This window comes from Bactrocera dorsalis, chromosome 2, assembly GCF_023373825.1.
Source record: "Bactrocera dorsalis isolate Fly_Bdor chromosome 2, ASM2337382v1, whole genome shotgun sequence".
NCBI lineage: Eukaryota > Metazoa > Arthropoda > Insecta > Diptera > Tephritidae > Bactrocera > Bactrocera dorsalis.
Window position 1 is genome coordinate 63,605,912 of NC_064304.1, and position 27,864 is coordinate 63,633,775.

The window sequence follows — 27,864 nt, forward strand, 5'->3', positions numbered from 1 at the left end:
TTTGGACGCACTATATCGCGACCCAAACGCACTGTATGAGATACAAGAACACATGAAGAACTTGGTACAACAACCTTGGATACTTATTTCCAATACACATTGACACTGCACAGGAAGCTGATTAAAAATACAGTGGACCTTCTAAAAACAGAAATAAATAACAAATATATTGAACAAGAATCTATAACACAATTTATTAAAGGATTAAAAAATAAAAATTTGGCAACAGCCTTAGCATCTAATCAAAATCAAAGCTTAATGCAAACATATACAAGTGCTAAACAAATCGAAATACGATTACAACAAACTATTGAAAATAAAAACCTTAGACGACCTATCGAAATCCAAAAACAAAATTTAAATAACTTTTGGCAAAGACCAACTAATCAACATAGAATAATACCACAAAAGACAAACCCTTTTAATTTTAATCCACCACAATGGCAAAATAATAATTTAAACCAATGGTCAAGACCAATATAATCAACCTAATCATCACAATAACAACTTCAGGCAAAATCAATTCCAACCAAGGCAACAAACGAGGAACAATTACAATTATGCACAACCTCAAAGAGTATTTAATACATACCAACCTCCACAAGAACGCATGGATGTTGACGAACCTCAAAGAAACAGTGGGTACAAACGAAATCACTCTAACAGAAACATCATTCCGCAAAAGATACAAAGAATCAACACACACCAACTACCTGAACCTCAGCCAGAACAAACCTTCAGACAAATGGAATAAGCTGACGATACATCGTAATACTAAAGGAAGGACTACCTTGCCTTACACTAAAGGATGGTCCGACACAACAAGAAGTGAATATCATGATCGACTCAGGCGCTACAAACAACTACATATCAAAAAAATGCAGAATAGGTAAAAGTATATCAATAGATTCTGTATGGACAAAATCAATGCATGGATATTCCATCATGCCGAGTAAAAAAAATAATACATATGCTAAGCCATGATTTACCATTTTTTGAACTAGAAGATATTAAAGATTTTGATATGACAATAGGATTTGGCATAGGGTTGTACGCTGGGTTTGGGACCCGCCACGTAAAAAACACCCCCAATGAAAAAGCATAAACAGCCTTGCTGTTGTTGACCCAGCTATAATCGCGTAAGCGGTGTCTACGCCAGTAAAGAAGAAGAAGAAGAATAGGATTTTGTGGATTGAAAAAATTAAATGCAGAAATAAATTTCGCGTCACTACAATTAAAATATACAAATAAAAACAAAAATCAAAAAATAAAATACACAAATGATAATAAAGATTATGACGAGGAGATTAGAGAAATAATTAGGGGAAATAATAAAACAGAAAAGTTACCATTTACCACAACGATAGAAGCAACCATTAGGACAGAAAGTAATGAACCTGTTTGGACGAAACAATACCAATATCCGTATGCAGATAACGATTTCGTCAATTCAGAAATAAAAAAATTATTAAAGAATAATATAATACAACCTAGTAGAAGTCCTTATAACTCACCAGTTTGGACAGTACCAAAAAAGGGTACAGATGAAAATGGAAAACCCATGGAGCAAAATATGTATTCATACGAATGCCCTTCGGATTAAGAAATGCACCCTCAATATTTCAAAGATGTGTTGATGATATTCTACGAGAATATATAAATAAATTTGCGTTTGTATATATCGACGATGTGTTAATATATTCTTCGACACCTGAAGAACATAATAAACACATCCAAATAATGGTAAGCGCATTACATAAAGCAAATATGAAAATCTCTGATGAAAAATCACACTTCTTTAAAAATCAAGCCGAATATTTAGGACATATAATAACACATCATAGGATAACAGTAGATCCAAAGAAAGTAGAAACATTAGACAAGTATCCGATACCTCAAACCCTGAAATAATTAAGGTCATTTTTAGGTATGGCGGGATATTATAGGAAATTTATACAAGGATATAGCAAAATAACAAAACCACTAACCATACATCTACAAGGAGAAAATGGTATAACAACTAAAAAAATGTCAGCTAAGAAAGAAATTAAATTATATAAAGAAGCTATAAAAGCTATACAAATAATTAAAACAAAATTAAAAGAACAAGTTGAACTATTTCAACCAGATTTCTCAAAACTTTTTGACTTAACTACAGATGCGAGTAATTTCGCCATAGGAGTAGTTTTATCACAAGGAAAGAAACCTATATTTTTTATATCAAGAACATTAACAAAAACAGAAGAAAATTATTGTGCAATGGAAAAAGAATTATTAGCAATAGTATGAGCTATAGGAAAACTTAGGAATTATATTTACGGTATAGCAAATTTAACTATACACACTAATCAACAGGCATTAATATTTTCTATTTCGGGCAAAAATCCAAATATAAAACTAAAAAGATGGAAAAATTTTATGCAAGAATCTTTAGCAAAAATAGTATACAAACCAGGAAATAAAAACGTAGTAGCAGATGCATTATCAAGACAAAAAATGAACACTTCAACAATAGAATCGATGCACTCGACACGTAGTTCGCCAAACGAAAACTATACATACGCAAAACAAACGATAAATTCATTTAAGAATCAAATCATATTAAAGAAAACTAAAAGAAATAAAAAAGAAACACAAACGACTTTTCCAAAGTATCACAGACATATTATTGAATATCAAAACACTGACTATCTAACAAAAACCTTAAAAGAAATTTTACACCTAATTTCAATAACTCGATTAAAATTGATGAACAAGAACTATTCACAATAAAATCACTACTAAGTAAACATTTTTTATACTACAACCTCTTTATAGCACAAAATCTAGTCGAAGACATAACAGACAAAAACAAGCATTTGGAAATTATAACAAATACATATAACCGAGCGCATAAAAATGAGAAAAATAACGCGATGGAAATTAGACAACAATATTTTTGACCCGATATGGTGAAACAAATCAAAAACTTTGCACGAAACTGTTCAAATTGTTATGAACAAAAATACCAACGTAGACCAACAAAACAACTGATAGGGAGAACACCAGCAACAAATCTACCAGGAGAATCTATAAGTATGGATATATTCCACATAGGGAATAGAACATATGTATATAACTAGTATGTGTAGGTACTCAAAATATTTATTAATGAGAGAAATAGCAGATAAACTCAACACCGTAGACAAACTAGAAGAAATTCTCACACTTACATACCCATATTGCAGAAAAACCTACAAACCGACAATGAGAGTATATTTACATCGATAACTTGTATGTCGCTATACCGACGACTACATATAACACATAATCGTACGCGAACAGCTCATTCGACATCAAACGGTTCAGTTGAACGCTTACATAACACACTGATAGAAATCGCAGGAACATTAGCTAAACAAAATAACACTGATCCAGTTACGGAAATATTTAACGCAGCATACGAGTATAATAGGACAATACACTCGGTGACAAAACAAAAACCAGTGGAAGTATTTTTCAATAGGAAGAATTATCCGGAAATAAAACAATTGATTGAAAAAACCAAAGACAAAGTTTTAGAATATCATAATAAAAAAGGAACAAAAAAAGTTTATGAACCAAAACAAATAATTTACGCACTGTCAAAACGACGTACAAAAACGGAACAAAAATATTTAAAATACATAGTTATAAAAAACCGTGAGGACACAGTTTTAGTTGAGAGAGGAGGAAGACAACATGTCTTACATAAAGATAACATTCGTAACACTCCTATTGAATTTAATAATAAACATAAAAGCATACACAGTGAGCAATCTAAAAAATAAAAAATTTATCTTCACCAAAACTGACGACACATACCTACATATATGAAGATACCGAATATTTATACCATTTATTTAATTTAACGACAATAATGGAAAAATATAAACAGATAGAATATAGATCATTTGACAGTACAAAACAGGACATCATAAACGAGAAAAGAATCTCAAATTTAATTGGGCAAACTATTTCACACTCAATACAAAAAAGATCAATAAACATTTTAGGGACTATAATAAAATTTATAACTGGGAGTCCAGATCATGACGATCTTATTGAAATAAAAACACATTTTAATGAAATAATAGAAAATAATAATCAACAAAGAGTCATTAACTCACACTTTGAACAATTAGTCTCAAAGGTTGATCCTCAATCAATCCCAACAAGCCTGGTCATATCAGAAACTTTAAAGGAATTAGAAACCCTATTCGAAACTATAAATTCTGTAAAGACAATTACTTGTCTAAATCTTTAAATTTAAATTATATAAAACAGATAATAAAAAACGAAAAATTCGATATTCCAGTTTTAAATGTAATGGAATACTCCACAATAAATTATTTAAAATAACATCGTTAAGCTATCTATAATACATGGCAAATATATATTAGACAAATATATAGCTAAATGTAATATAAATAATTATTCAAGAGTAAAAGAATGTAAACAATCACTAAATAATTTTATATGTAAAACCAACAAGGATAATGAGTGTATTTCGAAATTAGTGCTAAAAGAAAAAGCAAATTGTAAAACTATTGAAGAAACAAATGCAAATATCACAAAATTAAATTATGGTAATATAATATTAGATGGAAAATATGAAATTAATAACGAAATTATCTCAGGAGTAAACTTGATGCAGTTTAATGACACCATTAAAATATATGGACGAAAGTATACAAACATACAGGATACAAAAAAGCAGATAATCCAACATGAAGGCACCATAACAATTGATGAAACATAAATATGTTCTCAACTTAACGAATAATATATAACCCATAAGATAATACGAAAACATGTTCATTTAAGTATGTGAATTTCTTGAATAAAGATCTTATTCTGCAAAAGTAAATACATATTTTTTAACCATTCATAAGTATATGAATTAAATCGTGCGCAGTTAGTTTCTCTATAATTTAAGAGCGCGCCTAACCAAAATTTGCTCACTGTATTACAATCTCTTTAGTAACATGTCACGTATAACATAAATTTTTCATTGCAATATTGCAATTTATGACTACATACTAAACATACATGAAGTAGCTGACATTAGGGGTTCCACTTAACGCGATCTGCCTTTATATAATATACCTATAATAATACTTAAAAAAATAAAATGTATACTATTTAAACTACATTCCAAATATTTATCGTCGTGTAACCTATTTTTTTTAAGTATATGCAAAATTACCCAAAATAACATAGTCATGAAGAACTTATAAAGCCCAAAATGACTCCCAACCATAAATGAAAAAATAAATAATATTTCGATAAACTTTAGAAACAAAAAAAAACTTTTCTACAAGAACTACTTAGACCTTGATCTTTTTTTCGATTTGTGTATGAGCTATATGCTATAGTCGTCCGATCTGGAAATTTGTTAGGATATTATAGTAATGCTTTGGATAATAACTGTAATATGAATGCTTTTCTGACGTATTGTGCTAAAATAATTTTCACATAATTTGAACAGCTTCTGAAAAGGTCAGTTTAGAGTCAGAGAGTAGCACTCTTCGTTGTTATTGTTTTATTAGGGAGAAGTGTGAGTCTAATACAGAACAAAGCGCAAGATCGTTGCGAGCTCTGGTTCAAACAGGTGAAAGTTAAGAGCTGCAAAAATTTCATTAGTAGATCTTCTACTGGAGGATGGAGTCATGTATAGAAGTTCACGCAAGTGAGGAAAGTTCTCTGATTGCCATTCACTTGGGAGTGGCCAGAAACGATTCTTTTGCATATGGCTCAAGCAGTTCACGACTTCCGGTCTTTGACCAAGTATCCTCTGGGTAGCCTAAAAACACCCCCTCCGTAGGGTTGTGCGTTGGGTTTGGGACCCGCTACATTAAAAATGCGCCCAATGAAAAAGAACATCAAGCCTTTTGATGACGACCATGGCAAACGAATTAAGGACTACGATTTGAGGGCATGCATCTGGAATGTCTGGTCCTTTAATTGGGAAGGTGCCGCTGCCCAGCTGGTTGATGTTCTCATTACAGTGAAGGCTGACATCACAGTCGTTCAAGAAATGTGATGGACGAGACAAGAACTGAGACGAGTAGTTCCTTGTGGCATTTACTACAACGGGCCCTATAAAGGAGCGCAAATCTGGTATGGTATTCGTTGTGGGAGAGAGACTCCGTCGCCGAGTACTGTTAACATATCACTGATTTGCGCCCACGTTCCGACGGAAGAGAAGAACGATGTGCCCCCGTCACGATATCAAAATCGTGCTTGACAACTTTAACGCCAGGGTGGGCAAAGAAGGTATCTTGGGCAATACGGTCGGTGAGTTCAGCCTCCACAATGAAACATCCTCAAATAGGTTGAGGTTGATCGACTTCACCGGGGCCTGAAATATGGTTATCTGTAGTAGAAGATTCCAGCATAAGAAAATTCATCAAACCACCTGGCTGTCTCCAGATAGAAAAGTCAACCACCAACCAGATCGATCAGGTTGTGATAGCCGGAAGACACGAATCCAGTGTTTCAGATGTGCGTGCATTTCAAGGTCCTAACATCGACACGGATCACTATCTTGTTGCAGCCAAGATTCGCACTCGAGAAGCTGCAATCACAATAGATAGCCGAACAATTTTCTGCTCGACCTGCACTAATGCTCTCTGAGAGCACTCGTCAACAATTTGGTATAAGGGAATTGTGGGACGGCATTTCAAGCTCCTTACGTACAGCTGTTACCGAAACCATTGGTTTTCAGAAAATGCGAAAGAATAGCTGGTACGACGAGGAGTGCCGTGTTGCAGCGGAGAGAAAACAGACCGCCTACCTCGCATCGTTACGATCGACCACAACACCTGCGGGATGGTATAGATACTGAGAGTTGAAGAGGGAAGCGAGACGCATTTGCAGACAGAAAAAGAAAGAGGCCGAAATGCGGGAATATGAAGAGATTGACAAGCTGACCGACAGGGGTAATACTCGAAAATTCCACGAAAAAATGCGATGGCTAACAAGAGGTTTTAAGGACGGAGCATGCTCTTGTATAACCCCCGGAGGTGATCTAGTAACCGATGCGAAATGCATACCTAAATTATGGAGGGAAAACTTCTCCAGCCTGCTGAATGGCAGTGAATGCATAACGCCAGGAGAAGGCGAACCCGATTCCCCAATCGATGACAATGGTGCAGACGTTGAATTGTCCGACCACGAAGAAGTCCGAATAGCAATTTCCCCTCCTGAAGATCAGCAAAGCAGTGGGAGCAGATGGTTTGTCGGACGAGCTACTCAAACACGACGGCAAATAACTGATAAGGAGCATGCATCAGCTTCTTTGTAAAATATGGTTGGACGAAAGCATGCCCAACGATAGGAATTTAAGTGTGCTCTATATATCGAGCGTATTGTGTGAAAGATTAAAGCCCACCGTCAACAAACTCAGTAGACCTTATCAGTGTGGCTTTAAGCCTGACAAATCAACAAAAGACGAGATATTCATCATGCGTCAAATCTTGGAAATGAGTCTGGTGGGTAACGAGGGCAAAACGAAATATCTTCTGTCATCAAACAATCAGTCGTCGCACTCGCTACTAGGCTCCCATGTCACTGCTGACAGTTATAACTTTGAAGTCCTAGATAACTTCGTCTATCTTGGAACCAGCATCAAAACCCACAAAAACGTCAGCATCAAAATCCAACGCAGAATATCTATTGCAAACAAGTGGTCCCTCGGACTAAGTAGGCAATTGAGAAGTTAAGGCCTCTGCGAATGATAGGCACCTTGCCGTGGTGCAGGGCCGTATGCGCAAGGCATACTTGGCATCCCCTAACCAGCGTGGATGTTGCTGATACTAAGAGCTACCACCTCCTAATCCAGGCTGTTATGCAACTCTCGTGCCATTGGATGATTTGCAGCCAGGAGTTAAATTCGGCTGTATTAACGGAGCCTCCCCAACACCGGGCCGAATTGGGGAGTAACTGTGGCCTTGCCGCGTCAAGGGGCTCTGACGCGGCGGACTCCCTAGTTCCCCAATAAGAACAAGATGAGCACACAAAAACAAACCAATTGGATACCACGGAAACAAGGCAACAACTAAGGAAAACGAACACGGACAACGAAAAGGAAGTCGGCGCAGCGGTAGGCAACGCCCTCTCCCAGATGCTGGCAAACCAGGAGGGTGTGACGAACCGCACAGGAAGGCAATAAGCGGTGCCATCATGAAGTGGTACCTGCGAGATGGGAAGACTACTGAGGTAGCGGAGGCTATGGCGAGGAGCAGGAGCAAAGGGAGCAACGCATCCTCAGCTAAGGAGCGTGACAATACCGTGTCAGCTCGCGCGCAAGGCAGCGCTACCAGCAACCGTGGCCCGGCCAGTGCCACCTTGACCGCAAGGCGTGGCGATGGTAGGGCAGCGCCCTCTGACACGTGTGCCCAAACCGCGAAGCGGAATAGCGGCCAGATCACGCCGCAGGAGCACCCCAGCTCCAAAAAGTTAAGGGGCAACAACACAAAGGCAGCCGGAAGCCAACCAACCGGACCGGCTCCCCACAGGGTGGAGAAGGGGCGGCGCAGATATGCGGACGCTGTTAAAGGCATCCGCATGGCTTTACTGCCTCGAAACTACCCGGCGGAAGCGCTAAAACCGGAGGAGCTTACTGTGCTCCAGAACCTTCTTATGGAAAAGGTGTTCAGAGGGAATGAATGCGCAGCGTCCTTCCTGGGCGTAGAATTCAAAGGAGGTATGCTGCAAGTGGACTGCAAGGACGAGACGTTCGCCAACTGGCTGCGAGAGTTCGCCCCAAAGCTCGGAGGCTGGAAGAGTCCTGTCCTCTGCGCGAGGAGTTCGGAAGATTTGTCAATCAATGTTCCTCCCCCGATGCGGGAACAAACCCTAAGAGTTCGCCCTAGGTCTGGTAAAAAATCATAACCTAGGCCTCAGCATCTCGTTCTGGCGCGTCGTAAGTAGCAAGATGGAGGAAATAGGTGACATGGAAGGTTGGCGACTGTACTTGTACATTGACGACGAGTCGTACAAGTACGTCCGGGCAGCGAGCTTCCGCCTGTACTACAGGTTCAGCACGGTGGTTATGCGGCCCCACAAGCCCGTAGCCACTGGGAGCAAGGGAGCAGTAAAGCCCCCGACTCAGCAACGCATGGGCATCGAAAAACAGGAAGTGTCTGTGGCAGCCCCGGAGGCAGTAGCAATGCAGGTGGACGAGGTGGCGGATCAGCCCGGCGGAAGCAGGACTGGGCAGGCAGTGCCAGCAGCGACCACCGAAGTCCCTGATGTCGCCCACTCACTGCGGCCAGAGAGCAGAGCTACCCTCCACGCAGGAACTCCTCGACGGGTAAGTTGACCCACTGGGTGGCAGCAGGATGGACGGCGGGGAAGAGGATTTGCCCTTCCTCGAACCCATATTATAATGGCCGTCAATACGGATATCGCCCAGGTAAACCTGCATCACGCGGCAGCAGATTCAGCTGTCATAACGAGCAGGTTCACAACGGAGAAACTGGGCATACTGCTGATCCAAGAGCCTTAGGTCCATAGAGGAGAGGTCAAAGGCCTCAAGACGGAGTCGAATAAGGTAATCTGGTATCTCTCCAGCGAAAGATCTAGAACTTGCATAGTTGTCAGGAATAACATTGAATTCTTCTGCATTTCAGAGCAGGATCTGATGCCAGGGACTTCGAAGGCAAGGACTTCGTCCTGGCTTCAACCTACTTCACAGGGGAGGCATCTACGGCACTCCCGGAGGTCGTGGAAAAGCTGGTGGAGCATTGCAGAAGGCACAGGCTTCCCCTAATAATAGGCTGCGACGCAAACGCCCACCATTTGGAATGGAGCAGCACCAACTGAAACGTAAGAGGGGAATCTCTTTTAGAGTACATAGTAGGTAATAACTTAGTGATAGAGAATGTAGGGTGTGAATCCACTTTCATAACTATAACTAGGAGGGAGGTGCTGGACATCCCCTTGAGCAATGAGCCTGCAAGCGGATTGGTCTCGCAATGGAGAGTCTCGACGGAGCCCTCCGTGTCAGACCACAGGATTATAAGGTTAAGGTAGAGGTCAGGCAACTCCCCCCTAGGCGTAACTCTCGAAGGGCGAATTGGGATGCCTTCAGGGATATATTATGTGAGGAATTAAGCAGGGGTGGGAGACGGATAATAGCGTTTAAGGCCCAGGACTGGAGATTTGGCTATCTATCACTAGCACCCGGTAAGCTATTGGATTTCATTAATGCACTGGGGCTAAGTGAGTCAGGAGAGGGCACAATAGACCAAAGGTCGCGGTGCATTCCTCATCTTTCAATCAATCAATCAATCAAAGTCAACTCCCGACGAACAAAAAATAAACTCTATAAATAAACTCTATAAGTCACTCATAATTTCCGTCCTGTTATATGGTGCAGAGGCTTGGACGATGACAACAACGGATGAGTCGACGTGTCAAGTTTCCGACAGAAAGGTTCTGCGAAAGATGTATGGTCTTGTACGCGTTGGCCACAGCGAATATCGCATTCGATGGACCGATGAGCTGTATGAGATATACGACGACATTGACTAGACAAGTAAAGGAAGACCTCCACACCATTGGAAGGACCAGGTGGAGAAGAACCTGGCTTCGCTCGGAACATCCAATTGGCGCGACTTAGCGAAAAGAAGAAACCACTCGGCTAAATTGCGTAAGCGGTGTCTACGCCAGTAAAGAAGAAGAAGATCTCCTACTTCTGTTGCGAATTATGAGAATAGCTTATTAATATTTTGCAGTGTTCACGTAGGATTAAAAATTGTTATGTGTGGCCATTGTTCTCAGTGCCCAAAAAACATATTTTTCGTGTGAAAAATCAAAACTGTTTGTAATTTTTATTGGTGCGAAAGTCCTGATGTCGGGATGGGGTCAATAAACTTAGACTGCTTGTATTGCACTCTTAACGTTCCACAATATTGGTTCCGTCAGCTATTGTTCTGTATATGTATATCTTCGTTAATTATAATATATATGAGAATTATAATACTATATATAGTTATATATGTAAGTCACATTATCAGCATACATTTAAACGAGTTGGTGGAGAATTAAAAACATCACTTAGTTATCGAGGCTTTCACTTAAAATGACAAGCCTGAAATTAGCTATATTTTTATTAGCAACGGCTCCTATAAAGGCTTTTTGCACCATACTTGATATAAAGTTTATTGTTTCTGACACATTTAGTTATTGATATATTTCACTTGTAGTAGTTTTTAACAAAGCACTATATATATTGCAACTGTAGTAGTTTATGGGATGTGTACATTAAATTAAATAGAGGCGATACCACGCTAAATTCCCAAACCACAGATGTCCCTGCTATTTCATTTGTATCTTCATTTGTGGCTTAGTTATGGCGTTTTATATGTTTTCGATTAATGCCATTTTGTGGACATGGCAATGACCCGAATAAGAAAATCTAGAATAGCAACCTTGGGTAGGGAGGTTGAACTGAATATCAACCCCTCCAAGACGTCAGTAATCCTGTTTACGAGACACAGGACCCTCCCCGGTCTTAGGATTCTCTCGCTGGGGGCAGTGAGATAGGGATGACCAACAGTGTCAAATACCTCGGGTTGATGCTAGACTCCACTTTGAGGTGAAAGCAGCACGTAAACCTGACCTTGGTCAAGGCGACAAAACCCTTACTGATGTGCAATTGGCTGGCAGGAAGGTCCTGGGGTTGTAAGCCAAGGATAGTCAGGTGGTTATACACCATGATAGTGAGACCGATAATCACATATGAGGCGGTAGCCTGGGCCTCAGTAGCGTCGCAAACCTCGGTTAAGGCTAAGCTACTGAAGCTACACCGGCTGGCCTGTGTCTGCATGATGGGCGCAATGCGCACCTGTCCAACGGCAGCACTGGAGGTTCTCCTTGAACTTACTCCGCTTCATTTGGTCATTGGTCAAGTAGCCAAACGCACCCTTCTGCAAATAATGGCAGAGGGGTGGGAAAAAGGCAAGGTAGTCTCATCCCAGAGGATGGAAGGGATAAATGACAATTTACCATTGGCCCACCTTCTGAGGGATAGTGTTACCAAAAAGGTTAACCTCAGGAAAAAGTCTAAGGTTACCCTCGGCAACAAAGACGATTGGAACGACTCCAACCTCGAGCTGATGTTGAGGGACAGTACCATGAGGTGGTACACCGATGGCTCGAAAATGTCGGAGGGAATCGGCGCAGGGATTGTGGGCCCACGTACTAGGCTCTCCATACCTATGGGAGAGTTCTCGAGCATTTTCCAGGCAGAAGTGTATGCCATAAGCCGGCGTATAGAAATAAACCTCCATCGCAACCATCGAAATGAGCGAATAGCCATTCTCAGCGATAGTCAAGCGGCGCTAAAGGCGATCTCCTCTTACGAGATCAAATCCCTTCTAGTGCAGGAGTGTAGGGATAGACTGAATAGCCTTGCGGAAAGAAACCGAATACACCTGATCTGGGTGCCTGGTCACAAGGGTATAGCCGGCAACGAACTGGTTGACGGGCTCGCCCGCTCCGCAGCCTCCACCAAGATGGTAGGACCCGAACCCCTTACGGGGGTGGGTCCCCACACCATAAAGGAGCTGCTCCGTAAAGAGGAAAGAGTACACAGGGAGGAGTATTGGCTACATGCTCATGGTATGAAACATACCAAGTTGCTAATGGGAGGATACAACTTGAGAAGGTTCAAATTTGTAATAAACCTCCCCAGGAACAAACTCAGGCTGCTAGTCGCATGGTACACTGGTCACCGCAAGCTAAACAGGCATCTGCATAGCATGGGTCTATCAGCTTGCGCCAACTGCCGTTTCTGTGACAGGGAGCCTGAAACCCCGGAGCATCTGCTGATTGACGGCACAGCAGTCTGTAGACGCAGATCTAAGGCCCGTGGAGTGTTTTTTTTCGGATAGAGATCGCATTGCCTCGCTATCGCCAGGAAATCTACTGGACTTCATTAATGGGCTGGGTCTAGGCGAGTCAATGTGAGGAAGGAGAGGGCACAATAGACCAAAGGTCGCAGTGCATTCCTCATTATCATTCATTCATTCTTTTATAGCAACCTTCTCATGGTGCCAAGAAACAAATATACAAAATTCCACAATTTTTGTACTCAAGTTACAACTTTTACGAACAGACGGACGGAAATACAGTCAATTGAAATTGAACTCGTCTGGTCTTCATAATTATTTATATACATATACATATACATTTGTATGTATTATATAACTCTTTATCCATCACAATTAGTTTAGGACTTCGGCCCATCCGATAGCAAAAAATTAATTAACTGTATCCCTGAACTTTCTTATAAAGTAACAAGATAATAATAAAAATGCCAGTACTAATACTGAATGTACTTACCTTTCAAAAGACATTTTGAACTATCTTGCTTTACAACGGTAGTATTTACTCGCGCACATGAATTTTCTACCGGAAAATTTGGATGAGTTCCTTCGTCTATTTTTTCATAATTAGGCATACTTCTGTAGTCAATAATGTTGTTTTGATTAATCTCATCACGTTTTTTTTGGAGGTAACAAGCAATACGCTTTTTAATCTCATTTTTATCAACTGATATTTGCACTAAGTCATTTGGCACAGAAATTTCATTACATATTTGAGTTTTTAGGAAAATAAAGTTGTCTTTGTCGCATGCTGTAATAAGAAAAAGAAGAGGAAGTGGTCATTATTTTCTCAATGTCTTCCATAATTTTATTTATATATGTATATACTTATATATTTAACCTCACATGTCGATTATGTTTTTAAAACTCTTTAAAAACTGTAGTATGCTTCAAACAACATGTGCGTGGATGCCAAGAGTCGACAATTAGCCAACGCGCAACAATATATGTATGTACATATGTAGCTATATTTTTGTCTAAGTATTATTAAGAAGTTCAGTAAGATATATAACTATAAATAATGACTTTCTTGCCCTAATAAAAGCATTAGGCGACATAATAACAATCAGTACAAATTTAGCATTTCGAAGGCTTAATTCGGTGATAGAGTTCGATCGTGATAATTCGTGCCCGAGCTCGACTGAAGTGAACTATAGTGTAACATTTAAAATGAAAGTGTGCAAAAAAGTCAAATCCTTAAATTTATACAAGTTATTGCGAAATACACAATGTATGGTAAAAGCGCCCGGTCAATCTTTAAAACTATACAAACGAAATTCCGAAATACACTATATAAAAGTGCGCGGAGAATTCTTAGAAACGAGATTCCGAAGCCGAATTTCGTATTAAAACCAGGATAACACAATTATCAGTCCAAGTAATGACAGTAGTAAACCGGTATACAGCAGCTTCCACAGATCAACACACGGAAAAGTAACGGCCATTGCCCCAAGATTAAAGTGAACCCATTTTAATTGCTTCTTGATTTTTATACTAATATAAGAATACCACGTACCTAATTTAGTCGAAATCGGTTAAGTGAGCAATCAATGCAAAAATCAATTGTTTACAAAAATCTTTGTTTCCTCGCGTATTGATGCATTTTTGAGGACTAAAGAAGCTTTTGTAAACACAACATATAATTTTATTGCACGGTTTTTACTCCAAAATGTATAAATAAAGGATAAACGGGCGACAGCTAATCGCAAGGATTAAATATAGGCGCATTTTGTCACTTTAAATTAGTATGAATTTTGTAATTAACGCGCGAACGTGAATCAAATACCGCGAACACGTGTACAGTTGTTATATGGGTAAAAAGTGATTATTATATTGGTAGTCGAAAAAGTCTTTTCGTATTTCTAATCTCACTTAAATCTTTTTTATATTTAGACTAATAAGTAAATAAGCAAATACCACTTCTTGCCATTTTTACGCTACAGGCATTATTCCAAAAGTGTAAAACGAATTTTCCAGTACGGAAAATTCATTTAATTAAACGGTAAACACTTAAACAAATTCACATTTTACACTTTTTGCAGGCTTTATAAGTAAGAAATCTATATTTTAAAAATTTGTTTTTATACTCATAGTGGACATCATTTATGTGCTAACAATCATGAGGAAATCGAGCACTGCCATATGATACAGTCACCCTGGGTATTGGCTCGACCAGGGTTATTTTTTTTAGCATACTACGCGAAAGTACTTCAGTCACACTGGATATTGTTATTTTTTAGAGCGCGGACGAATCTCTATGAAAATTTGAGAAGAAGCAATGAAAAAATTTTCGATTTTTTGAAATTAAAAAAGGTATATAACCCTTAAGGGAGAGATAGTTCCTCGCCGTCAATATCATAGATTATGTTGATCGGAGGTAAGTTCTGACCCGGAGCAATATCCAAACATTGTTCCTCGTTCCATAGTAAAGTATGTTGTCGAGACAGCATGATTTCAGAATCTGGGGCCTCAATCTGAAATTCGAGGCCGATATAGTCATCCATATCTTTGTCAAACACACTCTAGTCGATCTTTATGTCATAGCGTTTGTACAGCTGTTGGTTTACCAAATAACGCAGCCAGGACTTGATAACTGATCTGCGTACGAAACCATTCAAGTAATTCGATTTATTATTAAGTTTCTTTTTTATGATACATTAAAAGCAAAATAGTCGTCTATCCACCTCGGTAAATGCTGCACCATGTTGTTTACATCGGCAAGTACATTGATTACCTGGCCGACTATACCATAGTTACCTTCGTAGCGTAATCGACGGATTTGCATAAATGGTAACCGCGGTGAAATCAATCGAATGCTGCTCGGCTTTGGAGAATAACGAAAACCGTTTGAGCGCGACAGCGTTGAGATTTTATTGGCATCTATCGATTTGCTACAGGTCCTGCATAAGCGAAATTCCGTCACATTCTCATCGGGTAACTCTGTTTTAAGGAAAGAAATGTTGCGATGTTTCACTTTCTTTAAGTCTCTTTCGAACCAAAGTCGATCACAAACACTGCAAGATAAACCAAACAGATTGGCTTCAAATACCGTTTCGAAGCGTATGTCCGCTGAACGCCAATGATTTTGCATAGCTTCTCTTCTACTGATATTGACATCTCTCAGTTCCGTGGCAGATCCAATAGATATATCGATCATTGGCATCATTGGGGTACCTATGCGTGGCCCATAGCCACCTCTTTGTAACGATAGCCGTAATTTATATTTCTGGTTGGCTCTTGCACGAGCTGATTTTTATATAAATCCAGCGGTTTAAATAAACTTGGCACACGAAAGAATCATTGCGTTATAAAGTCGGAGTCACGAGTTACACTGAATAGAAACAAGCGGGAGCGTTGGTTTCGACCACGACACGAGCTCAATGTCATAACAGCGAGCTGACTATATAAGCGAAATATTCACACCACATTTTTGTTTCTAAGACTAATAGTTTTTTAATTATTAAGGTACGATGATATAACCCTTTTCGTTACGGTCCACTTTTTAAACCTGCTACCCGTATGTTTCGGCGCGATTTTAAAGACGCTTCACGCCAAAACGTAGGGAATATTTAAAAAAAGACGTTAATTACTTTTTTATTTATCAACATTTTTTCATGATTCTAGTAGGGTCGATAACCATTCACGTACTTTTTAAGAATAAATTGGGTTTTTGTGTTTCATATGATCCAAACATGAGAAATCGTGTCCGCAAGTGAAAAAACGTATCTTATTCACCCAGCCATATGTCATCAAAAAATTTGTTTATACACTCCACGATATACCTCATGATATGGGAAAAAGTTCTATTGATAATAAAAATGTATATGAAAACAAAATGTCAAAAAAAAAAAACAGGCCAGATTACTCCACTGACAACTTAAATTAGTGAATTTGAGCTACTGAAACTACAGCGGATGAACATCTGTCCAACGGCAGCTCTGGATGTTCTACTTGAACTTACTCCGCTTCATTTGGTTATTGGTCAGGTAGCCAAACACACCCTTCTGCAAATAACGGCTGTGGGGTGTGGAAAAGGCAAGGTAGTCTCGTTCCAGAGGATGGAAAAGATAAGTGGCAATATACCATTGCTCCTCCTTCCGAGGGAGAGCGCTACCAAAATGGTTAACTTCAGGAAAAAGTTTAAGCTGATGTTGAGGGACAGTACTATGAGGTGGTACACCGATGGCTCGAAAATGTCGGAGGGAATCGGCGCAGGGATTGTGGGTCCGCGTACTAGGCTCTCAATACCTATGGGAGAGTTCTCGAGCATTTTCCAGGCAGAAGTGTATGCCATAAGCCGGTGTATAGAAATAAACCTCCATCGCAACCATCGAAATGAGCGAATAGCCATTCTCAGCGATAGTCAAGCGGCGCTAAAGGCGATCTCCTCTTACGAGATCAAATCGCTTCTAGTGCAGGAGTGTAGTTATAGGCTGAACAGCCTTGTGGAAAGAAACCGAGTACACCTGATCTGGGTGCCTGGTCAAAGATGTATATATATTAATTTCAACGTTTAAGGATATGTTTATATAGTGAAAAATGTAAAAAATTTAGGTAAACATTAAGAAATACCATGTTATTAATGGGGTACACCATACCGAAGTTCAAAATACCGACAAAATTTAAATATGCAGCTAAATCAAAATACCGAGAAATCAAAACACCGACAAACCAAAATGCCGACATATGAAACATATTTTATCTTGTTCGCCCTCCTTTCTATCAGAGAACAGAAAAGGAATTCTACCGACTAAGGGTTATGATGATGAGCGTGTTGTAGCGGCAGAGTTCTGCAAAACGTTCTGCAAAAGTTCTCGGCAGAACTCTGCCGCTACAACAACAACAACATGATGAGCGTGTTCGTAACCGGAGGCCGAAGGCCACAGAGCCTTGAACGAACAAGCCCACGTTTATTTGATCTGTCGGTATTGTGATTTGTCGATTTGTCAAGATTTTGATTGTCGGAATTATGTTACACACCCGTTAATATAATTTTTTTTAATTTTTTCGCGAAATTTTATTCGCGATTATTTTGAGTACTTGTTTGCAACAATATTTTTGCATATTCCATCTCTAGAGAAGCTCCCCGATCAGTGCACACCCCATTTATACCGAAATTCGTTTTCAGTATCCCACCGACCAAAGTAATCGGAATCGTGGCCTGTTGATAGTATATTTTATAAAATATGTAGTTACTTCACCCACTGACATTCTTTATTTTCTTTCCAATTTGAATCTCCATCGCTATACAATTCTTTTTTCCAAATAGGTACAGATTTCTTCAAATGTTCAATAGAATATGAAACTGCCTTCAATGCGTCTTCTCGATGGGGAGACGATATAGCAATAACTACGCTTGCTTCCTTTGGTGCAACTAAACCGAGACGGTGATGTATTGCGATGTTTACTACATCTTTCCAATTGGATCGCACTGAATCGCAAATTTTTTCAAGTTCTTTTAGAGCCATTGTCTCGTATGCTTCATATTCAAGCGAAAGTACCTATAATGAACAATCATGTTGCTGTAATATCTGGCTCTTATTATTTAAATCACTTAAATACAAACCATTTTACCATCAAACGAATTTCTAGTCGTCCCTACAAATAAGGAAACAGCACCACAATCTTCATGAAACATTGAATTTGTAATAGATGCAACATCCAAGGGTTCCCGGGTAATGGACAAAAAATTAGCCATATCGCTTAACCTCCACTAATAGCTGGAATAATAGCAACCTCGTCACCTTCTTGAAGATTTACTAAATTATCACAGTAACACTCGTTTATTGCTATAACACAACTATCCCTTATACTATCTATTGCAAATTTTTGGCAAATCTGGTTTAAGAGTTTGGATACTTGTATGTGTTGTTCAGTAATAAAAGTTGTTGAACTTAATCCACAAATTTCACGCGCTTTGGCGAAAAATAATACTTTGACTTCCACCAAATTATCTTCTTCGACGCAATTCATTACCAACAGTATTTAGAAAACCATAAGCATAGATCATAGATAACACTGTAAGGCAAATTGACTCTCACAAATAGCATTGAATACAGTGATAACAAAATTACCCCGCATCTCGACAGTTGAAAATTTATGGCATACTAACTGTCAAATCTATTGCCATTGCAGTTACCAAATCTGTATATTGGGTATTTGTTATCATAATACCATATATTGAAGGAAATAAGCTATCACTTCAGCAGTTTGACAGCACAGTTTTCATTTCTATAAAAATTTCGAGCGAGTATTAATACGGTTGCATTATATAATATAAAAATATTAGGGGTATTCTCTTGCTCTTGCAAGATTGCAGATTGCAAAAATACTACACCGAAATATACAAGGGCACGAGAGCCCTTGTTGTAAATGACTATTGTGCATGGCTATTGTGAATTGGCGCACCTTCTGCATACATTTTTAACAAAAAAAACTGTAACAAAACTTTATAATTTAAATATAAATTATAAAATCTAATTAAAATTTACCTTTCTCAACAATTTAACGACGTAATATATCTTTATGTAAAATGGCAACTACAACAGGGTTGCAATTTTATTTTTGCGTGACATTGCACGCAAATATACATGGGTTTTGGTCTGACATATTTCACAGCCATTGCAAATAATTTTCTGCGTGTGTTTGTTGTTGTGCCGTTGTAAATCTGCAATGCTTGCACCGTACACCGGGTTTTGCAAGAGCAAGAGAATAACCCTATTAATACTTATACTATGTTCAGACCGAAAATTTCAAAGATTAGATTACATTTAAGCATTTCATAATCCAACAGTGTTCTCACTGCCGTTAGAAAGATCAAAAAACAGCTGTTATTGTCATTCAAGAATTCACATCGCTTAATATTTATCAAAAGAAAAGATTGTCATATAGTATTTTGAAATAAAAGCCGTGTTTTTTTAATATTTTCCATATAATAGAAATAATGGATGCTTGGTCGATTTTCAGGTGAAATTAGATTCATTGTTTTAAAAAAAATTTGTTTGTTTACATTTTTTTCCCTTTGTAGTGTCGAAATCAGCTGTGATAATGTAATAGTTTTCCAGTGCTGACTAGTATTTTTCCAGTGCTGACAAGTAGATTGCGCAAAATCAGAGTCGCACGGACAGATTTAGCGTGGATCAGTTTCAAATCATTTCAATGAAGTGATTTGGAACTGTCATTTTTGTATGGCGAAATCTTGATAAATTTTTAAGATTAGTGGGATAATCCATTCAACAGCCGAAATCGTGTGATTAAGTGTCGGTCTGAACATAGTATTAGTTTAATATTGTAAATTTACAGAAAAATTATGCAAAATGGGTTGGGAATGAATAGTAAATTTATACAAGCATAAATCAAAATATAATTGCTCATATTAAATTTTTTGTTTTAATTGGTGTATAAAATTTATGCCACAATTATTATATTGTATAGTAGTCCAAAAATATTAATTATTATTTTTCCCAGAAATACATTTGTAAAAAAAGATCTTTCTCCTTTTCTATTTTCCAAATAAAAGATTACGGGGCATCTCGACAGGATAAAATGTATGGCATACTAACTGTTGTTGTTGTTGTTTTGACGGAATATCTAATCCCTTTTAGGATGGTAAGAGTCACTTGTGTTGTCGTCGACGTCATCTAACGGGAGGACCAAGAAACATGCCCTTTCGACGGGGTCGGACCGTAGGGAGTAGGGTGCTAGATGAGTAGGGTTGGAAGGGCATGCAAAAAGGTGGTCAGTATCATGCGGAGACTCGTTGCATGCAGGACATACATTTGGTATGTCTGGATCTATTCCGGATAAGTAGGAGTTTAACCTGCTACAGTATCCAGAACGAAGTTGTCCTAAGGCATACGGTTCCCACGACAGACGGCGATTCCCACTACAGCCGGTTCTACGCATCGGAATTGACTCGGATTTTACCTGACCATGGGCTGTTTTTTCGGCGATCTAACCCCGTTTGGATCGGTGAGTATTAATTTATGTTTGTCGTAGAGCAATGCCTTGCAGCGGGTTGCTCCGTATCTTCCTGACTCGTGCTGGCATTCAGTCCAACCCGGGCCAAGAGGAAGTTTTTTTTTTTGCTGCGTATGCGCCAAACGGCTCCACCCAAACTCCATCTCGGCCGGGTGCAATACATGCAATGGATGGAGCCATCTTAAGACCTGTTCTGGCATTAAGACTCATAGGGAGTGGACCACGCGTTACGTGGCCCCATGTTGCCTGCGCAATACTGCGACACAAGCCTCAACGGCTGTGCAATCTACACAAAGTTCGCCCGCCATGCTGCCACTCAAACCAACAGAGGACCTCCAGGTCCCCTGGAGCTCAATCGGGCAACATAGCTCCCCCTCTGACTTGGCCACCCTCCAACCTTCATCCCGTTCCAATCCTCATGCGAGAACCAACCAGCAGCTCTTGTTCCCTCGCACAGTCTGTTCTGTGTGTCAGCCCGTCATACGACGGAACGTAACATCAGTCAAGTGCAACTACTGTATTGGCAGGTGTCACTTCCCGGCGTGTTCCTGCCTGCGCACCCCACCTGAGTAGAGTGAATCGTACGTCATCCCATGCTCCAGGAGTATGCCCCGCAACTCACAACAGTGGCGTCGCCTACCAGCACCCAGCGGGTTCTGCAGCTACAACAATTACCACCCCCACGTCACTCCCTCACCCCCAGGATCACCCACGGACACCCGCGTCAAACTCGGCATACTAACTGTCAAATCTGTTGCTATTACCAAATCTGTTGCTATAGACAAATCCGTATGGGGGCATTTGTTATCATAACATAATCATTTGCGAAAAGGCGTCGGTTAGGTAGGTTCGAGCTGATGTACCGCATGTTTTGCGCTGGTGAACTGTTTAATGTTTTATATGAATTAAAAAAATTTATATGGAAAATAAATAATGGAAAAATATACTTTTTTTAAATCTATTTCTTGTAAAAGCAGATTTTATATTTTCGGACCATGATAATTATATAAGTTTTATATATCAATTAAAAAGATAAATTAGATATGAGCAATGATATTTTTATTTATGCTTGTATAAGTTTATTAAATTTAAGACTTCACTCATTCCCAACCCATTTTGCATAATTTTTCTGTAAATTAACAATATTGTTAGAAAAGTAGTATTAAGTTGTATTTGTATTACTATATGCATCCCTGATTATGAACAATAGCTGTAGGTATATGGAATAGCATTTGTCTTGTTGTAGACATCTGGCGCCACGGCTGTCTGCTTGTCGAAACAATAGACATCTGGCGCCGCACTGTCTGCTTGTCTAGTAAACAATTGCTGAGTCTGGCGCCGCAACTGTCTGCTTGCGTCTGGCGCCGTATAGCATTATGTTCTGGTAATTGGACGCAATATTCTAGAAGGACACGTCGGCATCAGCGAGAAGTGCGTGGCTATATAAGCCGTGGCAGCGCCAACGTAATCAATCAGTGCTAAGAGTAAACTGCTATAGTGTAGACGAGTTGTGAAATAAAGAGTTGTTGAATTAAATTAAACAGTGTTGATTTTATTTGTCAATCCAGATATACGAACCTAACAAAGTAAACTAGCAAGAGTAAAATCGTAACAATTGGTGTCAGAAGTGGGATTGTCAAATAATCCAAATTCAACATGGTTAAATTCGGAGAATTGAGAATTCAGCAATTAAAAAAGGAACTGGAGGAGCGTAATTTGCCGATAAGCGGGCAAAAGGCGGATCTGCAGGCACGATTACGTGAAGCAATGGAAGTGGATGGAATTAATGTGGACGAGTTCGAATTTGTTGGGCCAGAAACTTCTACAAAGGTAGAAGAGAAAGTAGAAGAACAACGAACATCATCAAGTGTAGACATGAACACGTTGTTAGTGGCTATTAAGCAAATGGCAGAAAATGTAGTGCAATCAGAAAATCGTCTGGCACAGCAAATGGCAGAAAATGCAGTGCAAACAGAAAATCGTCTGGCACAGCAAATAGCCGAAAATGCATAAAATGCAGTGCAAACAGAAAATCGTCTGGCACAGCAAATAACGCAAATAGCTGCAAATACATCACAGTTAGAGTCTCGCCTTACACAACAAATAACTGAAAATAATACGCAGTTAGAAAAGCGTTTGGTACAACAGATTACAGAAAATAATACACAAGTGCAAGAGAAATTTTCAAAATTTGAAGACGAATTAAGCACAATAAAAAATGACGAAGAAAATTTAAGATCAGAATTTCTTCAACTGAGTAATCGTGTGCGAGAACTGCAACTACATGGCCCTGCACCATCAACAAATAATCAAAGATTGAAGGCACCCACATTCGATGGAAGTATTCCATTTCAAATTTTCAAACTTCAGTTTGAAAAGACAGCAATGGCCAATAATTGGAATGCAGCGGACAAGGTGGCGTCCTTGTTTGTATCATTGAAAGGACCTGCGGCAGAAATCCTTCAGACTATTCCAGACTGTGAACGGGACAACTATGAGGCATTGATGAGTGCGATAGAAAGACGATATGGTAGTGAGCACCGGAAACAAATATACCAGATCGAACTGCAAAATAGGGGTTAGAAGATGAACGAGTCATTGCAAGAGTTTGCAACCGAAATAGAACGACTGGCTCATTTGGCAAATGCAGATGCACCTGTGGATTACATTGAGAGGGTAAAAATTCAATGTTTCATAAATGGAATTCGTGATGTGGACACCAAACGCGCCACATATGCATTGCCAAAAAGAACGTTTGCTGAAACGGTTTCGCACGCCCTCACACAGGAAACAGCTTCCCTACTAAGTAAACCAGCACACAAAGTACAAAGGGTTGAAATGGAACAACCGGCGGTGATGGAGGAAATATTAAAGACTCTGAAGACAATTGCTGCACCGCGAGTAAATACAACAGGCAGATGTTTCAACTGTGGAAAAGCGGGTCACTTTGCCCGAAATTGCAATATAAAGGTAAACCCATCAAAACGGAAACAACCAACAGATAACGAGGACGGAGCATCCACATCTCACAAGTCGTTAAACTAAAACGGAACAGTTCAAAGGGGCGTGAGCTGGTTCCCACAACTATTTGCCCCGCCATCTCGATATCACAAATAGGTCGCCATGACAGCAATCTTACTATCAACGGCATCGTAAATGGACGACTGTCAACGCTTACTTTGGATACTGGTGCCACACATTCAATTATCCGACCGGATGTGGTAAGAGGAACGGTTGAACCATTAGTCGGTTGCAAGCTTCGAACGGCCACCGGGGAGGAAGCAGCTGTCGCGGGAAAAGTGTTTTGCGAAGTGATGATTGGTACCCTGGAAGTTAATCACACCTTCATCGTAGCAGAAATCACGGATGAAATTATAATGGGAGAAGATTTCATGATTGATCACGGGGTTACTTTGGATTTAAACAAGCAAATGCTGTTTTGCCAGAACATGGAGATGCCTATAAACACCGGATATGTGACCAACGTTGAAAGTAAGAGGGTGATTGTTGATGATAATCAGAGTATTCCACCAAAATCTGAGGCGATTGTATGGGCTAAAGTGAATGGAGGAGGTGGGACTGGAGAGTTGTGGATTGTGGAACCAACAAAAATAGATACACCCATATTGGTAGGAAGAACGCTTGTGAAAACTAGAGAAGACGCCACCATTCCAGTCAGAGTAGTGAATGAATTCAACACGCCTATAAGTCTGAAGAAAGGAGCAGTAATTGGACAGTGCCAGAATATAAGTGCAATAGCACGATGCGAACGGTCACAACAGAAGCCTACTATTGAGCCACAACAGATAAGTCCTACACTCCTAAATAATTTGCTGAACGAACTGCATGGAAATGAAAAATTAAAAGCAGAAAAACTATTAGAAAAATACGCATCCATATTTGCAAACGAAGGAAACACAGGAAGAACCGGCATTGTCAAACATCGCATAAATACCGGAGACGCTAAACCAATCCGACAAGCTCCGCGTAGGGTTCCACTAGCAAAACGTGAGGATGCTAACAAAATTATTGAAGACATGCACAAAAACGGTGTAATCGAACCTTCAATAAGTCCATGGAGCTCACCTATCGTCTTAGTTAAAAAGAAAGATGGTAGCACCCGTTTCTGCGTAGATTATAGGAAGTTGAATGATGTCACAAAGAAAGACAGTTATCCTCTACCGAGAATCGACGATACCTTAGACACCTTGTCTGGAGCAAAATGGTTTTCTACATTAGATCTACAAAGTGGATATTGGCAAGTCGAGATTGATGAACGTGACCGTGAAAAGACCGCTTTCAGTATGGGCGACGGGCTATGGGAATTCTCTGTGATGCCATTAGGGTTATGTAATGCGCCTGCAACGTTAGAGCGACTGATGGAACATGTGTTAAAAGGACTCAACTGGAAGACATGTTTGGTGTATCTTGATGACATTATCATCATGGGAAAAAGTTTTGATGATCATCTGAAAAATCTAGAGGAAGTCTTTCAGCGAATAGCATCAGCCGGATTACGCTTGAATCCCAAAAAGTGTTCATTATGGAAGAAGCAGGTCACATATCTCGGACATAAAGTGTCAACTGAGGGAATTCACACCGAGGAAGGAAAAATAAAAGCAGTGAAAGATTGGCCTCGATCCACCAACATTCATGAACTCCGCAGCTTCCTCGGCTTATGCACGTATTACCGCCGTTTTGTACCTGGATTTGCGAACGTGGCTAGAAGTTTACATGATTTAAGAAAGAAGAATCGCCCGTTTGTATGGCAGTTGGAACAAGAAAAAGCGTTTGAGCAGCTTAAAGAACTACTTTGTACGGCGCCGATGTTGGCTTATCCAATACCTGGAAAGAAATTCATCCTGGATACAGATGCGAGCGCTTATGGAATTGGAGGTGTCCTGTCTCAGCTCATCGACGGACAAGAAAGAGTAATTGGGTATTACAGTAGAGTGCTCGGGAAACCAGAGAAAAACTACTGTGTGACGCGAAAAGAACTACTAGCTGTGGTGGAATGCGTAAAACATTTACACAAGTATTTGTATGGACAACGATTCTTGCTGAGGACTGATCATGCAGCACTAAAATGGTTATTACAGTTTAAGAATCCGGAAGGCCAAATTGCACGATGGATTGAAAGATTACAGAATTACGACTTCGAAACAGAACACCGAAAGGAGACTCACCACAAAAATGCGGATGCATTATCACGTCGCCCTTGTGCACTGGAATGTAAACATTGCTCCAAATCAGAGGGAAAAGAAGGTATAATCGACGTGCGATTACTGAATATAGAACCTGAAGATGATTGGACTCCTCATCGCATCAGAATCAATCAGCTGGAGGACCCTGATCTTACAAAGCTGGTAATGGCCAAAGAAAATAGGGTACGACCACCAAAGGAACAAATAAGTAACGAGAGTCCAACGGCAAAAGCATATTGGGCCCAATGGAACAGCATAAACCTCGTTAATGGATACCTTCATCGTACCTGGGAAAGCGAAGATGGCAAACAATCTCGTCTGCTGATCATAGTACCGAAGTCCATGATCCCAATAGTATTGAAAGAATATCACAATGGACCTAGTGGAGGGCACCTTGGAATTACAAAAACTATAGAGAAGATTAAACAACGGTTCTACTGGATCGGTTGTCGAGATTCCATAGCAGAATGGATAAGTAATTGCGTAGAGTGCATGGCAGCTAAAGGTCCTAAAGCCAAAAGTCGCGGTAGGCTACAACAGTACAACGTGGGATCACCATTTGAACGAGTCGCAATGGATGTTGCAGGTCCGTTCCCAACCAGTACGGCCGGAAACAAATATCTACTGGTTGTCATGGACTATTTAAGTAAATGGCCAGAAGTATATGCCTTAGCAAACCAGGAAGCGAAGACAGTAGCCGAAGCGTTTGTAGAAAATTGGATAACAAGGTTCGGAGTGCCCGTCGAATTACACTCAGATCAAGGCAGGAATTTCGAATCTTCCATTTTCCAAGAAGTCTGTACATTATTGGGCATCCACAAGACACGGACAACAGCGTTACACCCACAATCAGATGGGATGATAGAGAGATTCAACCGAACGCTCGAAGAACATCTGCGGAAAATCGTTGATAAAGACCAACGGAATTGGGACAAGTGCATCCAGATGTTCCTGCTGGCGTATCGTTCAGCGAAGCACGAGACAACTGGTTACACGCCAGCAAAGATTATTTTCGGATCTGATCTGCGACTCCCTGCTGATCTTAAGTTTGGAACGAATCCTACAGCTGTAAGAAATGATGGAGATTATTGTTCTGCCTTAAAGGAAGAAATGAATGAATTGCATCTAATGGTAAGACAGCATACGCATCTGATGAGCAATAAGATGAAGGACCGGTTCGATCAAGCGGCAAATTCAAAAGGTTTTGAAGAAGGTGATCTGGTCCTGTTGTACAATCCACTTCGAAAGAAAGGCTTGTCCCCGAAACTGCAGACAGCCTGGGAAGGACCCTATATGGTGATGAAACGACTTAATGACGTGGTATACCGCATACAAAGAAATGGAAAAGCACGATGTAAAATGAAAGTAGTACATTTGGAGAGGCTCGCCCCATTTGGTTCAAGAGGATTTGTGCCTAATCGGGACGATTAGGCTTTAGTGGAGGGCAGTGTTACAAAAGTAGTATTAAGTTGTATTTGTATTACTATATGCATCCCTGATTATGAACAATAGCTGTAGGTATATGGAATAGCATTTGTCTTGTTGTAGACATCTGGCGCCACGGCTGTCTGCTTGTCGAAACAATAGACATCTGGCGCCGCACTGTCTGCTTGTCTAGTTAAACAATTGCTGAGTCTGGCGCCGCAACTGTCTGCTTGCGTCTGGCGCCGTATAGCATTATGTTCTGGTAATTTCCAGACGCAATATTCTAGAAGGACACGTCGGCATCAGCGAGAAGTGCGTGGCTATATAAGCCGTGGCAG

The 27,864-nt window shown here is 39.9% G+C and overlaps 2 protein-coding genes across 5 annotated transcripts in view; both read right to left on the reverse strand.

Moving 5' to 3' along the window:
• LOC105227127 (molybdopterin synthase catalytic subunit) overlaps nucleotides 1–18,916 on the reverse strand; it is a 111,766-nt gene extending 92,850 nt beyond the window's left edge. For all 4 annotated transcript variants that reach the window (XM_049450130.1, XM_049450131.1, XM_029551612.2 and 1 more), the window contains exons 1-3: nucleotides 18,484–18,916; nucleotides 18,127–18,418; nucleotides 13,375–13,668 (exon numbers count right to left, since the gene is read on the reverse strand). In XM_049450130.1, coding sequence (XP_049306087.1) covers nucleotides 13,375–13,668; nucleotides 18,127–18,418; nucleotides 18,484–18,615 — 718 coding nt within the window. In that variant the 5' untranslated portion in view covers nucleotides 18,616–18,916. The remainder of the gene's footprint in view (nucleotides 1–13,374; nucleotides 13,669–18,126; nucleotides 18,419–18,483) is intronic.
• LOC125776669 (uncharacterized) overlaps nucleotides 1–27,864 on the reverse strand; it is a 532,635-nt gene that overhangs the window by 377,854 nt on the left and 126,917 nt on the right. The gene's annotated exons all lie outside the window — the stretch shown is intronic.